The sequence below is a fragment of the Talpa occidentalis genome, unplaced genomic scaffold (assembly GCF_014898055.3).
Source record: "Talpa occidentalis isolate TD23 unplaced genomic scaffold, MPIMG_talOcc4v2.1, whole genome shotgun sequence".
Lineage (NCBI taxonomy): Eukaryota > Metazoa > Chordata > Mammalia > Eulipotyphla > Talpidae > Talpa > Talpa occidentalis.
In genome coordinates, this window is record NW_026555331.1 from 9144221 (window position 1) to 9160623 (window position 16403).

Here is a 16403-nt window from a genome sequence, read left to right on the forward strand (position 1 = left end):
TTCATCTCCTCTCCATTATTCTAAGGGCTGACCTTTGCATCTTTCTGCCCACTAAATGCAGTTAACAACTCCCAAAAGTAATTTTCCAAGGTATATACTCCTCAGCATCACACCATTTTAGACCCATCTGAGTTCTATTCCTAACAGCTTCAGGCACAGTCTGATCCAGGAGATACCCATTATATTGATTGCACTTATCTAAGACTCAGATAAGTCATCACATTCAAAGAGAATTCCTCATTAGTTGGCTTTTGCTTGAGCCCTCGTCAGAGCTTTCATAATAGTTACAGATGCATTACCACTACCCAATCACATTAGTGCATTGTAGGCCAATAAAATGAATGAGTTTTTAGATGAAATTCTTTGTAGTCAAGTGGTGTGGCACCGGGTAAGCTTGGCACTTTCCAGGTTATGATTATATGTGGCACATCTTAACTCTTTTCTCTAGCTTGCAAGTTTCTTGATGGACATATGGATGTATTCTCTTCATAATACCTAACCTAGTGTTAGCCATAGTATGAAATGAATAAAACAATTATTGAATGAAGGAGCATTCCCCAGGGTTCCTGTAGGGTAAGGTAAAAGGTATCAGGCTTTTCTGCCCTCCTGCCATCAGGATAGATGAGGGAACCCTGTGATCCTGAATGCATGCCTGATGGCGGGCACCTGAAGTGGGTACACCTGCGCTAAGACTGTGCTTTTTTAAGGGTGGTGTCACGGGGACACCAGTAGTAGAAGCCAAGAACGAACAGAAGTCGAGAGTAGAGAAGCCGAGAGAAGGCCGGAGAACCCACAGAGTGAAGACCTGCTGGGGGCTGGGAGGCCTGCCAGCGTCCCGGCCCCCCAGCACCCCTGCCTGCCATATGCCTGGTGGACCCCAATAAAAGACCTGCAAAAAACCCACTGAAGACTCTGACTCCTCCTTTACCCGGTCTGCATGGGATCAGAAAATCTGCACTGTGGTCATTTCCTGCCCTTACAGTTCCCTTCTCCAAATATGAGAGTGTTATTGACAAATATTGAAGAACATTTTCCCATCCCTCCATGGCCAGTAGGAGGTTAGATTTTACAGAGGCTGTCATGTCTACCAGCGGGTGTTCTGTTGCATTCTGTACTCCATTGCTGCTCTGTCTCCATTCCCATTATGCAGAGTGTTTGTGGATTAGCTCTATGGGAACCCCTCTTTTGTATATTAATCACCAGGATGTAAATATTTCATCCTGCCTCTCCAACAGCTCAAAGCATTTCATTTTCCACATCTGTTATGTTGGTATCTCTTTGGAACATGCTGGAGGCAGGTGTTGCCTTGTGCTGACTCCTGTAATATTGCCATTAATATTTTATTCACAGCCATTTTTATTCTCTAAACCAACTGCAAGCCTGGTGAAGGCAGAGGGAAGCTTCTCCACCAGCCTGCTGAGTGCAGAGCCCAGCACCTCACTAACTCATTCCTTAGCATGAATCTGCTAAACAGCAGCTTAGTAGTTTGCTAAACAGCAAGGATGGCAGCAGATGCTATTCTGCAATAGATCATGCAAACGTGAAAACCACTGTGACATCAGAGTCAGCCCCAAGCAATCCACTGCCCCCTAGAAAAGGATGGACCCTTGTAGGGGCAGGACAGGACGAGGAACAGGTTTTCTGTGATCCCATGCAGACCGGGGTAAAGGAGGAGAGAATCCTGGAGCCCTCAGTGGCTTTTGCAGGTTTTTTATTTAGATTTACCAGGCACACGGCAGGCAGGGGTGCTGGGGAGCCAGGAGGTTGGCAGGCCTCCCAGCCCCCAGCAAGTCCCACTGTATCTGGGCTCTCCGACTTTCTCTTGTGTTCTCTCTGCTTCTCTGCTCTCCTGCTTCCATTCGTTCTTGGCTTTTGCTGGCATCCCGGTGATGCCGCCCTTACAAACTCAGTCTCTCAGCCCAGGTGTACCCACTGCAGGTGCCGCCATCAGGCATGCATTCAGGACCGCAGGGTTCCGTCATCTATCCTAATGGCGGGAGGGCAGAAAAGCCTGATACTTTTACCTTACCCTACAACCCTAAATCAGGCTCCCTAACACAGAGCCTGGCACAGAGAACTCACTCAGTAATGGATCCAGATGCTGGGTTCACTCTCAAGCGCTGCCCCTTACTCATTCACGCCCTTGGAACAACTGCTTCTAACTACTCCATGGCTCAGCAATCACATTCATGAACCATCAGCAATAAGTGCAACTACCTTCGTTGTGGTGAGGATGAAATGAGATGGTTCACCTGCAGGGCTTGACACCTATAAGTGCCCAGTAAGGGCTGTTGTTGGGAGTGAGCCTGTCAGTCTAATTGTTGCTCTTTCTTAAGCTTTTGCCTAATCGTGAGCTAATACGTCCACAGAAAACAGACGCCTTAGGCTCCCAGAGGCTGCATTGATTTTCAATAAGTACAGGGAGAAACACACGGAGATTTCTGGAGTACGTAAAGGTGGGGAAATCAAAGGCAATTGAATGAGACACTGTGTTGTAAGTGTAGCTCGTGTGGGTCAATTGAAATAATAAAAGAGCGCGCTAAGGGGTCGAATGGGCATTGCAGGTGTTTATCAGGGAGCCCCACAATGCGGATGTTTTCTGCTTTTCAAATATAAATGAAAAGCGTGGGATCATTATTCCTCTCAGGAGCAGAAGAGGAAACACCAGGGTGAAGAGTGCTGATTCAGCTCATTAGCAGGTTGGCTTTTTAGGCTCCGGTGGGGGGCGGCGAGACCACCCGCGGTTTCTCCCTTTGTGGCAGGGGAGCTGCTGAGGCCTTTACTGTGGCTGCCAACCTCTGGCTTTGCTTCTGTTCTAGAGCGCTGGCTATGGCAGCCTTGCTTCTCGAGCTGCAGCAGAAGCAGGAAGTGTGGTTTGGCATCCGGCATTTATAGGCTGACCGGAACGAATTATTTCTTGGACCCCTGGCTTCTTCACCTGTAAAATCATTCCACTAATTCCTTCTTGACAGGATCCTCCTGACCAGTAGATGGGCCTACACACATCTGTGAGCAGAGTAGAGCTGTAATTTTTTTTTTTTGAATTTTTATTATTTTTTAAAGTATTGCATATGGGGAGGACATGCAATCTCCTAGTAAGGCTGCCAGCCAGGGGACCCTTCTTGGCGTTGTAGTCTTTCACGTCCAAATTACAGCTCCTCGAATTGCCTTTGAAGTATGATCTTAAATGTGAAAACGCTGCTCCATCTCAGGACAAAACACGAATTCAATATTTTTAAATTTCGGTGAGTGCAGAGCACACCACCTCACAAGTTTGTTTGGCAAACTCGTGCTAAGGAATGAGTTTGTGTGAGGTGCTGTGCTCTGCACTCAGCAGGTGTAAAAGGGATTTGCAAATTAATTCTTTTAAGTTGCCAGAGTGGTAGCAATTGAATTAGAAACTGCACATTCACTGTGATGGTACGCTGGTGGCCTCCCGGCCCTGGCACGGTAGCAGGATTGTAATCGGGTAGCTATGGAAACAGCTGCATATTCGTACTCAAGGTTAGGTAAGCTTATCTGTCCACCTGCAGCCATAGGTTAGGTGGTTGTAGGGACACAGTGCAGGTTTTCTGATCCAGCAGACCGGGTAAAGGAGGAGTCAGAGCCCTCAGTGGCTCTTTGCAGGCTTTTATTGGAGTTTACCAGGTACACTGCAGGCAGGGGTACTGGGGGGGCCCGGAGGCTGGCAGGTCTCCCAGCCCTCAGCAGGTCTTCACTCTGGGCTCTCCGGCCTTCTCTCAGCTTCTGCTTCTCTTGCTTCTCTCTCGGCTTCTCTTTTAGCTTCATGCTGCTGCTGGCGTCCCCGTGACGCCGCCCTTAAAAGTCCAGTCTTTCAGCCCAGGTGTACCCACTTCAGGTGCCCGCCATCAGGCATGCATTCAGGACCGCAGGGTTCCCTCATCTATCCTAATGGCGGGAGGGCAGAAAACCCTGATGCCTTTTACTTAACCTACATTGGTGCTCCAGTATGTTGGCATTTCCAGTGTTTCTTAACAGTGAGACAGTTTTCCTGCTGGGAAGTGGACTTGTGGTGAAGCCAGGGTGGTGTAAGCTTCGGGGTGCCTTGCTTGCAAGGCTGGTCTGCTGCCCTCTGAAGGGAACTGAGCAAGTTGTAGTTATGATTCATCATGTTATTCTTGAAGAGGGGTCCATGCAAATATATTTAAGTCTCAGGTCCCACAAGCCACATTCTCCCAATCTCTGTTCAACTGACACTTAATCCTGGTGTTAGGGGGTCCTATTTGGCAGCACTTTTGTAACTGGGTTCCACATTTCCACTTCTAAACAACGTCAACAAGAGCAGCGCCAAGTACAGAGGGCATAGCTACTCTTCAGTGGGTACCAGCACCTCGCAATAATTAACTTGACAATGGTCACCTGTTAGCACAGCAAGAAGCAAGAGATATTCAGTCAGCCTCTTGGGCTCCTTCTGTATGCCAGACTTGAGCTCCATCTCAAGATGTCTTAGATTCATTAGACTTATCTTCTAGGCGTATACCGTAATGATATCAGCAGTTAATTGTTATTAAATCCCTTCTCTATGCCTTCTCTATACCTCTTTATATGAATCATCTAGAACACCTCTCTTCACCTCACCTCTCACACCCAACCTGCCACACCAAATCCAACACAGATCTAAAATGCTATCCACCCCTCTCCAAGCAACAGCCACCTCTCGTGGACAATCATTATCCTGGCTCGCTTCCTATTTCTGTCCTGGCTTTCCTATGTGTCATCTCAGGCCAGAAGTGAGAGTAACCTAACAAACAAGAAACATCTTAATGGTTAAAGCCCTCCTGCATCAGCTCCCCATGGGTTATCCATTCTCACTGGCAGCACCAAGCCACGACATCAGGACAAGGCACCTGGGTAGGTCCTGGAAGGCTTTGGGAGGGTTGGCTTGAAGGAGTGTGCCTCTCTGAGTCCGAGTCTATGTAGAACTTCACAAAGATGTCACTGCCCCTCCAGTGAAGGCCCTATCGTTATAATTTAGCAACGAATATAAGAAAAGTCAATGAGAAAATACTAGAATACAAAAACTAGGAAGAAAAGATACCATATCATGAGGTGAGGGTCAGAAGAGCATTAGCCATGCCCCCCAACAGCTTGATTGGTGGGTCTGGCTGAAACAGAGCCTCACAAGAGAATGACCCTGTTAAAACCAGGGCCCCGTCACCCCCTTGTTGTGTGACCTTGGTACAGTTTCTAAACCTCTCTGAGCCTCCACCTCCTCATCTGCTCCCTGTTAGGAGACTTGGGGATGATGCATGGAGGTGATGATTTCTAGTTGCACACATCATTAGGAAACATTGTTATTTGCCTGAGAGCAACCAGAAGATGTCAGCCATGGGCAGAGGTGTCTGTCCTGGGGACCCTGGCAGCCCCGAGTCTCATCACAACTGTCACCCGTTTGTAACGTGTCTCTGTGGACAGTTCTGGTCAACCCCAGACAGCTGTGCACCATCAGAACTGCTGTCGCAGCTCATGATGAAGCTTACAATAAATACAGCAACACTGAATACCAGACTAGGTCCAAATTTATAAACTTATTTTAATTAAAGACTTAAAAATTTGACTGCATCCCTCCAGTGCAAAAGAACAAGTTCCTTCTAGTTCGGAAAGTCTGTAGCTGTCAGTAAGGAGAAAGCAATACAGAATCTGAGTTAAATAAGCAGTAGAGACTTGCCCAAGAAGAGAGAGGAGAGCGAGGTGTTTGGGTGAAAGCTTCCTGAGGGCGAGGAGCCTGGCAGGCTACTTAGCTTGAGCGGGAAGAAAGGGACTCGCTCATTCTCCAGAAGCAACAGCCTATAAGATGAATCGGGAATGAGGAAGGTTCAAGTATATGCGGTGGAAACGAGGCTTTGTAGAGGAGCGGTGCTTGGGGAGGCCATGGGCTGTGATGGGAAGGAAGTGTGGCTCAAGTGCAGGTGGAATTCCAACTTATGTGCAGAGTCTGGGAGAAAAAGCTGCGATCAGGGAAGTGGTATTTATGGAGCCCCTCTATTTTTAGGTATTATGTAGCTCATTTGAATTATTCAACACTCCCCAAGATAGGTGTTCTCAGCCCAATGTTACAAATTAAGAGAGATGGCTGTGCAACCATAGGTCTCGTAAAAGAGGCATGAGCAATACGAGGCCTTTCCACCCCCACGTCCCCGGTCCCCCCACCCCTTAGATGCCAGTACTTTTTTGTTTTTAAAGATTTGTTTATTTATGCATATAAGAACCGGGGTACAGGCCAGAGGTGTTGTGGGGTGAGAGGATTCACCAGATACAGAGTGGGGAACAGAACAGGCAGATGGACTGAAATACACTGCTGAGGGGAGCAGCAGCGAATCAGGAAAGTCTGCCGTGCCATGTGGGTAGCTCCCTGGCTCAGGATCGAGCTTGTGCTGCAGAGGATGCGGCTAGCTTCATAGGTTGTTCCTTAACCCCTTGCGCCACCAGGGAGACCCTCGATGCCGGTTCTTAAACACAGCTGTGGGGCCTGTCTGTGCATTGAGTATTGGCTGAGTGGAAGCTGAAGGGAAAGGCAGAGAACTCAGAGCTGGTCTTGCCCAGGTCAGAAAAAGCTGCCTCTGTCAACAGCTGCTTTCCTTACCCCCATCCTTGCCACGGCCCATGTGGGACATTTGAAGACCAGAAGTAGCTGTGAGCCGAGCGCTTTCCCTTTGGTCGTGTTACTTAAGAGACAGCCTAGTGCTTTGCCTGCTCTGGGGTAGTTGAAATTCTGAGTCATTTTCCTCTGCGGAACTTGTCTGTATTATCCTTTGAGCCCTGGCAGCAGGTGAGCAGCCGCTCCTAGCGCTGGACTTTGTTCCCAGTGTGGTTGACAGAGATTTTATATCTCAGGCCCTGCTGTATTGTCACAGGGCGTCCATCCACATTTCTGGGCCCCAGTACAATGACACAGTAAAAGAGGGAAGACAGGGCACTGGCAGTTTCCTAGGCCTATGTGTGTGTGGGCGGAGAGAGAGAGAGATCTGTAGGTAGCGAGATCGGCAGACAGATTGGTAGAGAGACTCTAGATGGATGGATGGATGATAGATTGGTAGATAGATTACAGATAGATTGATACATGCATACATGAATAGATACATAAATAGATGATAGACAGAGACACCAGTTTTCATGTTTTATGCTTGTACACTCCTTGCAATGCTCAAAATTTTTTGGTAACATTTCCAGCCCATCTGCAGTAACAGTGTGTGCCCTTCCCCTGCATTGGCCACGTTCAGATCTGCTTGTTTGTTTGAGTCATAGCAACGACCTCCTAACCAGTCGCCCTGTTTTCTATCCATCCCTTCTCCTCGTAACCCATTCTGTGCAGTTGTACTCAAGTAATGGCATCTCTCTCCTCTATCCTCTGCTTCAAAAATCACTTAATAGCTCCTTACTTCCTGTAGGGCAAAGGGCCTAATTCCTAGTCATCAGTCAAGGGCCTTTCACGCCATTTCCAGTGGAATTCTTGAGTCTTAAATCTGACCAATATTCCTTCCCAAAGCAGCATCAGTCACCCTGGAAGCATCCACAGATTTGCCATCTGCTGGCCCTTTGAGGCGTCTTTGTTGCCTAAGTTTCTGCCCTGACTGTCTGACAAACTCCTATTTTGCTAAACACACCCTACTATCTAGCTGGACTGTCCCTTCTGCAAAGTGACAGGCAGGTTGAATGGCCCAGACTCAGATGCGTTGGTAACTTGCCCGAGATCAAACAGTTAAGTGCAGGCCAAAAAATTCTCAAATTTAGCTCTCCCTGTTGTTTTCCAACCTATATATCAGTGTCTTTTTATTGAAAATGACACAATGCTCGGTCATGTTTACCGGGTCTGAGAACAGTCAAAAACCTGTGTGAAAGAGCCTTTTAACACTCTCTACAAAGACTTTGAGAACCTCAAGCCATGAGAAGCACTTAAAAGAAAGAATTTCTCAAGAGGGGCTGCAGCAGCAGATGCGATGCCTGGTGTCATCGGGGCTGAGCCGATGTGCCCTTTATTCCTCACATTTGAATTCCTTTCAGGAGGACTCAGCATCTTGCATAGAGTGGCTGATTGCCTTTTGTTTATCGTTTTATTACCAAAGAATAAATGCCTTCCTTTTAACTTCATCATGTGAGTTAAGCCCTCCAGTCAAGGTTACCAAAGGTGTGTGCTCCCACCCTGAGGCTCACCCCACCCAGGCAGCTGGCATTTGGCAACAGGGCAATGCTAGAAGCACATTCTCCCCTAAGCACGTGACTAGGAGTGGAGTATTTTATCACTGACACTGTTTAAAGCTGCCAATGAATTAAAAGCAGAAAAACTTTTAGTTCTTTTGGTATTATTTTAATCTCTCTGCAGACAAGGCCTCCATCCCCCATTCCCTGGTGCAGAATATCCCCACGCCCAGGGTGGTCATCGCTGTTCAATGTGTTGAAAAATCATAGGGCTCTGAGTCCTGACCATAGTCCCCAAAAGGAGCGTTTCTTGTCATTTTCCAGATGAGGAAAGTGAGGCTTGGATGAAGGCAAGTAATTTGCCTGGTCACACAGCCAAGTTCCAGGATCTGAGGCGAGTTCTGGGATGACATGACCCTGGTTGACCTTGTGCCCTGAGGGCCTCCTGGCACACAACAGGCATTCAGCAATGATTGAGCAAAGGAAAGAATCAGGAAAGAGCTTTGTCTCGAGGTTGCCAATTTACTGTCTCTGGGATATACTCAATGAAGCAATCGGAGAACATCTTAGCTCCTTGAAAAGAAGAAAAATGTCCCTGAATTTTGTGACTCATTCTTTTAATGGCCTCCAAATCACAGGTGCTTAAAGGCACCTAAAGAGCTGGGGCCCACGGTTTGGCCAACAGGGTGGCTAGCCTATCCCAGTACTTCCTGCCCCTGTGTCGGAAGCATCTCCTTTAGCTTTCTAGAGGACAGGTTCCTTCTGTCCTTCCGATCCCAGCTTAAGTCACCTTGAGGAGTCCTTCATGGACCATCCAGCAGAAACAGCCACCAGCCCGCTTAGATGCCACCGTGGTCCATTGACTACCTCTAGAACATTAGCTCTACGGAGGCATGTAGCTGTCCTTTTCTGTTGTCTGCTGATTCTCTGTGCCCAGCGCTGCAGCTGTCACATAGTCCTGACTTGCTGGCATGATAAATACATGAATACGTGAAGATATTAGGATCCAAGTTTCAGAGAAAAAAGAACATGGGTCTTCACTGTGTGCTTACCAAGTGCATGGTGTTGGACTGACTGACTTAACCTAAACCTTTGGATCTCAGTATCCTCATATCTGTGAAGGAGATGAAAATTGTAACTTACTATACAAAGTACTTGCCAGGCTACATCACAATGATCAATAAAAATAAGATACTATATAGATCCCCCAAAATAAGTCACCAGTGCCTACAGTGAATGCTGCTTTGCCTGCAGTAGACAGAGAATAATGAGCCAGCTCTCAGTTTGCAAGAGCCTGAGAGTAGGAGTTCTTCCTCACTCCATTCAGAGGCAATGATGTGTGTAAGCCCAGGAGCACTGCCTGCATCCCAGGATGGCCCTGCTCCCTTCTCTCCCTCACTACAAACATTTGCATAAAATAAAGATCCTGAATCCCTAGCTATTTTCACCTTGACTTCCCAGCAGGGGTACTGTAGCCATGAATGCCATGAAACCATTCTGATGACATGAATAGAGAGTGTTATGTGAGATGAGAGGGAAGTGCATGCAGGAGCCACTGATGCACTTTGAATCAACCCAAGGCCCCTTTTCATGCAAATGGGGAAAACAGAGAAAAAAGGATGTGCAGAATGGAAGCACAAAGGCCACCCTGGACTAGTCTGGCTCCCAGAGTGGTCCTTGTCCTTGTGATCCCCAAAGCCGATCATCATATATTGCGCCTCAGCAGGAGCTGGGAATTGCATTAAGGGGCAAACTTTCCCGTTCTCTTTCAGATTGTTTTCAGGGAATTTGAATGATGTTTCTCAAGCAGTGAACAAATCTGAGGGAAACAAAAGTGTTGAAAATGGGCTTTTATAAGCAGACTCCAGGCAAACTCTCACCGTCCTGCAGAAAATGTGTCTTGGAGAGAGGAGCTGGGCAATTGCCAGCAGTGGGACTGGCTGGAGGTTGGCAAGTTAGGGTGCCAGAGAACTTTGCCATTACGTTTTTATTGTAAAAGTCTCCCAGAGAAGCATTGATGCTGTTAATGTGCAACTGTGGGGCACCATGGGACCCCAGATTGTTAAGGGGTGTACATTCGGAAAGATATCCTGCCATCTGCTGTACAAAGACAAAGGAAGCAGATTGTTAGTGTGATAGATCTTTAACAGAGTTGGTATGGAGAGAGAGAGAGAGAGAGAGAGAGAGAGAGAGAGAGAGAGAGAGAGAGAAGAAAGGAATTTCCTAACAGTCATTTTCCAACATAACTCTCAAAATTACCCATTCCCTCCTGGGCAAATGCCCAGCCAAACAGGGTTGGCCTGAAGTGGGGCCATAAAAGACTGAACGCTTGCCACAAGGCTGGGTACCCTCTGGTGGGGAATAATAAGAAAGGGATAAGGCAGGTCTGGGACTAAAGGAGCAAAAGGAAACGCAAAATCAAGAGAACAGCTGCCATCGTTTCTGCCAACGGCAAACTTCCCAAATGTCTCTCACCCACATATCTCTCTTGCACATGTCTCCTTCCAAGACCCCCCAAGTCTCTGGGTGCAAGTCAAAGCCAGAGAAACAAGAGCCCCTAGATCCCAGTGGGTCCCCCACTCTGGAAGTCCAGTTCATGGCATCCTGGGACCTAGAGTCCCAGTGGATGCACGTGGAACCGGGGAGAGTGATACCTCCCCCTTGTGGAGGTGCAGTAATGTCTTACGTGAGGACTGATAACACGTTGCCACTGAAAGACTCTATTTAACAAATAATTGCTGAACATCCTGTGTCGGGGCCTTGTCAGCCACTGTAGGGGACGGATGCAGCCATTCCCTCACCTAGTTTCTGTGGTCACACGCTGGTTTAGGAACTGTATGTTTAGCACAGACTATTTTCAGGCACTGAATTCCATGCAAAGTTGTGATGACAGCATAATCCCAGCAGCCATTTCACCTCTTGCCTGGACCACCGCAGGAGCTTCCCTGACCATCTCCCTGCCTCCACCCTGCCCCCCTCCCCACAATTCATTCTTCATACTACAACCAGAAGGATCTGTTAAAATGTAAATCAGTTTATGTCTCCTCAGCTTAGCATCACTTAGTGGCTTCCAGCTGTAGTTGGTATTAAGTGCTAACATCTCGTGCAGACCAACAAGAGCTACCTGCACTTCCAACCACACCCCTCTGTCACCAGCCTGCTGCTACACCATTGCTCTTTATTTTTCCCTCAGGACCTTGGCACTTGCTCTCTCCAATTCCTGGAGCTCTCTTCTCCTTGCATGACACAGGTTGGCTCATTTCAAATTTTCAGGCATTAGTTTAAATATCAGCTCCTTGGAATGATTCAAATTATTCTTCAGCTCCAATTTGAATCATGCCATCCACCATCATACTCCCTGATCATGGCCTGTTCTTGCATGGCACTTGTCACATTTCGTAAATGTGGATGATATATTTAGATCTGTGAGAGTTAATGTCTACATGCCCTACTAGAATGTAAGGTCCACAGTGGTAGGATCCCTTCTATTTGGTTCACCACTGAACACCCAGTGCCCAGCACAGTGCCTGACAAATAACAAGTACTCAGTAGAAACTAGTCATGTTCAGAGAATGGAATGAGATTAACAGTTTCTCAAGAAGTTTAACCAAGGGTCTCCCTGGTGGCACAGGGGTTGAAGACACAGCGCTATCAAGCTATCACCAGCCACTGCAGCATGAGTTCAATCCCCAGCCAGAGAGCTGACCCACACAGCTCAGCAGACCTCTCCTGCCTCACCCTCTGTTCCCGTCAGCAGTCTATTTCAGTAGATCTACCTGTTCTGCTCCCCACTCTGCCTCTGGTGGATCCGCTCAACCCCTGCACCTCTGGCCTATACCCCACATCTTGTATCAATCAATAAATAAACCTTTAAAAAAAAGTTCAATCAATAGCCCATGATTTCCACCCTTCCACCCCACATCTCAACGATTAGACTAACACTTCCCTCTTCATTGCTTGGTTCCAGGAGCGCCTTGTGCTGTCTGTGCTCCCCCGTTTCGTCGTCCTGGAAATGATCAATGACATGACCAATGTGGAAGATGAGCACCTGCAGCACCAGTTCCATCGGATCTACATCCACCGCTATGAGAATGTCAGGTGAGAATGCCACCCCGCTACTCTGGGATCTGTGTGTGCCAGGTGCTTCTCATCCCACGGCCATGGCTTCTGGCTGCCCAAATGTCAGTGCCTTTCCTCATTCGGTTGATTAATTCATTAGGTAGTGATTATTCCACAGAGAGTTCGACATTTCCAAATTGAGACTCAAGAAGGATGTCAGAAAAATGCAATCAGAAGGAGCATGTTGAATTATTGCCTGGCTCCTCTGCACTGGCCTGTCTGCCTCTATATTTCAAGTAGGAAAAGCAAAAGCCTGTTACACTATCATTGGCAAAATCATTACAGATTGCAACCTGGCAGACTTGGGTAATCACATAGCTTTTCTTATGCTCCTCATAAATTTTCTTTAAAACATTACTGCAAAAATCTCCAGCTCCTTTTTCCTTTGAAACCATATTTTTGGTCACTAACCCATCTATCCCTCCACAGCCCCATCTATCCACTCATCTACCCATCTATCCACCCTTTCATTCGGTGACTGACATACCCACCCACACATCCATCAACCCATCATCCATCCATCCATCCTCCATCCATCCATCCATCCATCCTCCATCCATCCATCCTCCATCCATCCATCCATCCATCATCCATCCATCCTCCATCATCCATCCTCCATCATCCATCCTCCATCCATCCTCCATCCATCCATCCTCCATCATCCATCCTCCATCCATCCTCCATCCATCCATCCATCCATCCATCATCCATCCATCCATCCATCCATCCATCCATCATCCTCCATCCATCCATCATCTATCCATCCATCCTCCATCCATCATCCATCCATGCATCCATGCATCCATCCATCCATCCATCCATCCATCCATCTGTGTATCTGCCATTCACTCTTCCACCCATTAGCACCCTCTCTGAGCTCAGCACTGCACTAGACAAAGTGTGTAATGGAAATCAGAGGATGGCTTCTTAGTGAGGCAGATCAGCTTTATAATTCCAGTTTTACCTTTTCCTTGCGTGTGACCTTAGGTAATTTGCTTACCTGAATCTTATACTTCTTCTAAAATGGGCATTTTAATAACCACCTTGCAGGGTTTTGTGTAGATTATGTGTTTTATAGAGAGAACACAGGACAGAAATGACCATATAGTAGAGTTGTTTCAAACATGTTCCTAGTGGCTAGGCAAAAAAGAACCCAGTCCTTAATGATTTAAAGGAGATGGATTTAAAAGGTTACATGGTAGTTCACAGAGTAAGTAGGAAAGGAAAGACCAGCAGGCTCAGGAAATGGGCCAGAACAAAGCCAAAGTCACAGCAGAGCCAAAGCCAGAGGGGACACTGCTTCCACTGTGTCTGGAGAATCCATTGCTGTGCTGCCAGCTGCCACCTGGGCAGCTCCTGCTACAGCCCCAGGACCTGAAAGTGTCTGCTTTGCCTTGCCCTGCCCCCCCCCTTTGCTTCCCCCCTGCTGCTTTGCATCTCCAGTTAAAGCCCAGACAGATGTGTCTAATTGGCAAAGCCTAGTCATCCACCAGAAGTGATTAGAAAGCAAATATCTAACATTTTCAGCTTGTACAATAGAATCTTATCTCCCTCCCACCAAATATCATAGAATGGAAAATTCCCAAAGTATGGAGCAAATCTGTACACTGAGCAGCTCTAAAAGTGACCAACTTGCTCTCTTAGTTCTTCTTGTCTTCACTTTGGTAGGAGGGAAGAACAACTTTTCCCTCTGGCTGACATCTCTGGGTGTCTGTTTGACTTGCCACTAGGAACGTGTTTGAAAGCGTGTCTAGCAGAGACCACGATTCTCACACAAGGGTTGTTTCAACCGCTGTTTCAGTTTCAGTGTATTCGTGTTCAGGGTCTCCTCCAAGACTTGAACTACACTGGTTAGGATGCTTGGGTTCGCAAAGTAGCCCTTTGTCAAACAGCAATTCCCATAAAAGATGCCCTCCAGACCTAGGATGATAGGCGGTCCTCCCTGCCAACTTGAGAACAACAGGTGCTTCATGCTGATACGGAGAGAGAGAGAGAGATGCAGATCATCATGAAATTGCCTGTCACTATAGGAAAGAGAGGGGGTGGGAATCAATCTTAATAAAGAAAATACCATACCTGCCAACTTAGCCCCATATTTAGTAGGAGCCTTACATTTGATAAACAACATGTTTGGCTTCCTTTCTGCGCTAACTGATCTTCAGTGCCCCCCTTAGTCTAGAACAACTAGCGTTCCTTCTGCCTCTTCCATCACTCCCATCTATTTTTTTTTAAACATTTATTTATTTATGCATACAAGAGCGGGGATACAGGCCAGAGGTGTGGGGGTGAGAGGATTCACCAGAGACAGAGTGGGGAGCAGAACAGGGGGATCTTCTGAAATACACTGCTGAGGGGAGCAACGGGCGAGTCGGGAGAGGTCCGCCATGTGGTAGCTCCCTGGCTAGGGATTGAACTTGTGCTGCAGTGGCTGTGGATAGCCTCATAGGTTGTGTCTTAACCCCTTGCGCCACTAGGGAGGCCCACGCCTATCTATTTTATTTTATTTTTTTTTAAAGATTTATTTATTTATACAAGCACTGGGTACAGTCAGAAGCGCGGGAGGGTGAGAGAATTCACCAGAGCCAGAGCAGGGAGCAGAGCAGGCAGAAGGACCGAAGTACACTGCTGAGGGGAGCAGCAGGCGGCAGGAGAGGTCTGCGCGCCATGTGGGACCCTCCTCCGGTGGCCGAGGGGCAGCCGGGGATTGAACCGGCGCTGCAGAGGCTGCGGGCAGCTTCGCAACCCAGCACTCAACCGCTGCGCTACCGGGGAGGCCCCCACGCCTATCTATTTTAAAGCATCCAGCTGAGTTCTGCTTGAGACCCTTTTTCAGAGGCTCACACCACACTAAATTAAAATTGAGTTTGCTGCCCTACATTTCTCAGTGTCCTCAGCTGGCGGCAATGCCAGCCGTTTCTAATGGGAGAAGAATCTACAGAGAAACCGCTGTGCACAGGCCTCCCCCTATTCACTGAGGCAGCCATGGCGAGATGCCCACTGCTCCTGCTGGCACTGGTAAGATGAGCTCTACCAGGGGCAGGAGGGGGCCTCTCCAGCCCACTGCGAGGCTGCGGCTGCTAAAATAAGACCTGAGATGCCAAGCGCAGTGGAGGATGATCCTGAGCCATGTCTGAGAACAAAGCCAGACCGGCTGCTGTGCCCACAGCCCTGGCCCCCAGAGCACACCACTGCTATGGAGGGGGCATTTCTGAAATCGTTTCCAATCCTGTCTCTCTTTAAGGCAGTCCACACTGTTTATCCTTTCTTCTCTGCTGCATGTTGCTGTTGGTCTTGCTTTGTGAGCCTTCCCCCAAAACAACCTGCTACAGACTTCTAATTATAACTCCCACAGTTTACTGCCTCCAGTCAATACAGGGTGGGGTAAGGGCACCCAGCTTGGGGGTATTAGTGTCTCAGCCCATCAGTGTTCTCATCCCAGACCACTTTTCCCCCCAAATTATGTTTATTGAAATAAAATGGCTTCACATTTTTGTATCTGTTCTGGGGTTATAGGTTCTAACCTCTACAAAAGTCTGCTTTCACACTCTGTCTACCACCAGTGCCCCAACAATCCTCTTGCCACTCTCCCCTTCTGGTTACTCCCGTTTTGCAGTCAGGTGTTAGAAGTTTATTGTTGGGTTGGTTTTGATTGACCCTTTGTTGTTTTTCTCCATATTCCACATGTGAGTGAGACCATCCTGCATTTATCTTTCTCCTTCTGACTTATTTTACTCAGCATTATCCTTCACAGTTCTATCCATGTTGTTGCAAATGGCAGGACATCATCCTTTTTTATAGCTGCGTAATATTCCATCACACACACACACACACACACACACACACACATTCCACATGTTTCCAATCCACTTCTCTGTCCTTGGGCAATTAAGCTCTTTCTATAACTTAGTGTATATCCCTTTCAATTAATATTCGTGTATTCTTCGGGTAGCTTCCTAGGAGTCGAATTGCTGGATCATAAGGTAGACTCATTTTCCATATTTTGAGAAAACGCCATTCCAAACCACTTTCTAAGAGCCACTACCCTTCTGATACTTTGAATCTGTTCATCTTTCTGGGCCTCAGTTTCCACTTCTGAGCTGTTTGGAATGGACAAAAACCTTTGGACT

The 16403-nt window shown here is 47.5% G+C and overlaps 1 protein-coding gene across 3 annotated transcripts in view; it reads left to right on the forward strand.

Moving 5' to 3' along the window:
* ADCY8 (adenylate cyclase 8) overlaps nucleotides 1-16403 on the forward strand; it is a 163616-nt gene that overhangs the window by 49043 nt on the left and 98170 nt on the right. For all 3 annotated transcript variants that reach the window (XM_037501680.1, XM_037501685.2, XM_037501690.2), the window contains exon 3: nucleotides 12125-12255. In XM_037501680.1, the coding sequence (XP_037357577.1) occupies nucleotides 12125-12255 (131 nt within the window). The remainder of the gene's footprint in view (nucleotides 1-12124; nucleotides 12256-16403) is intronic.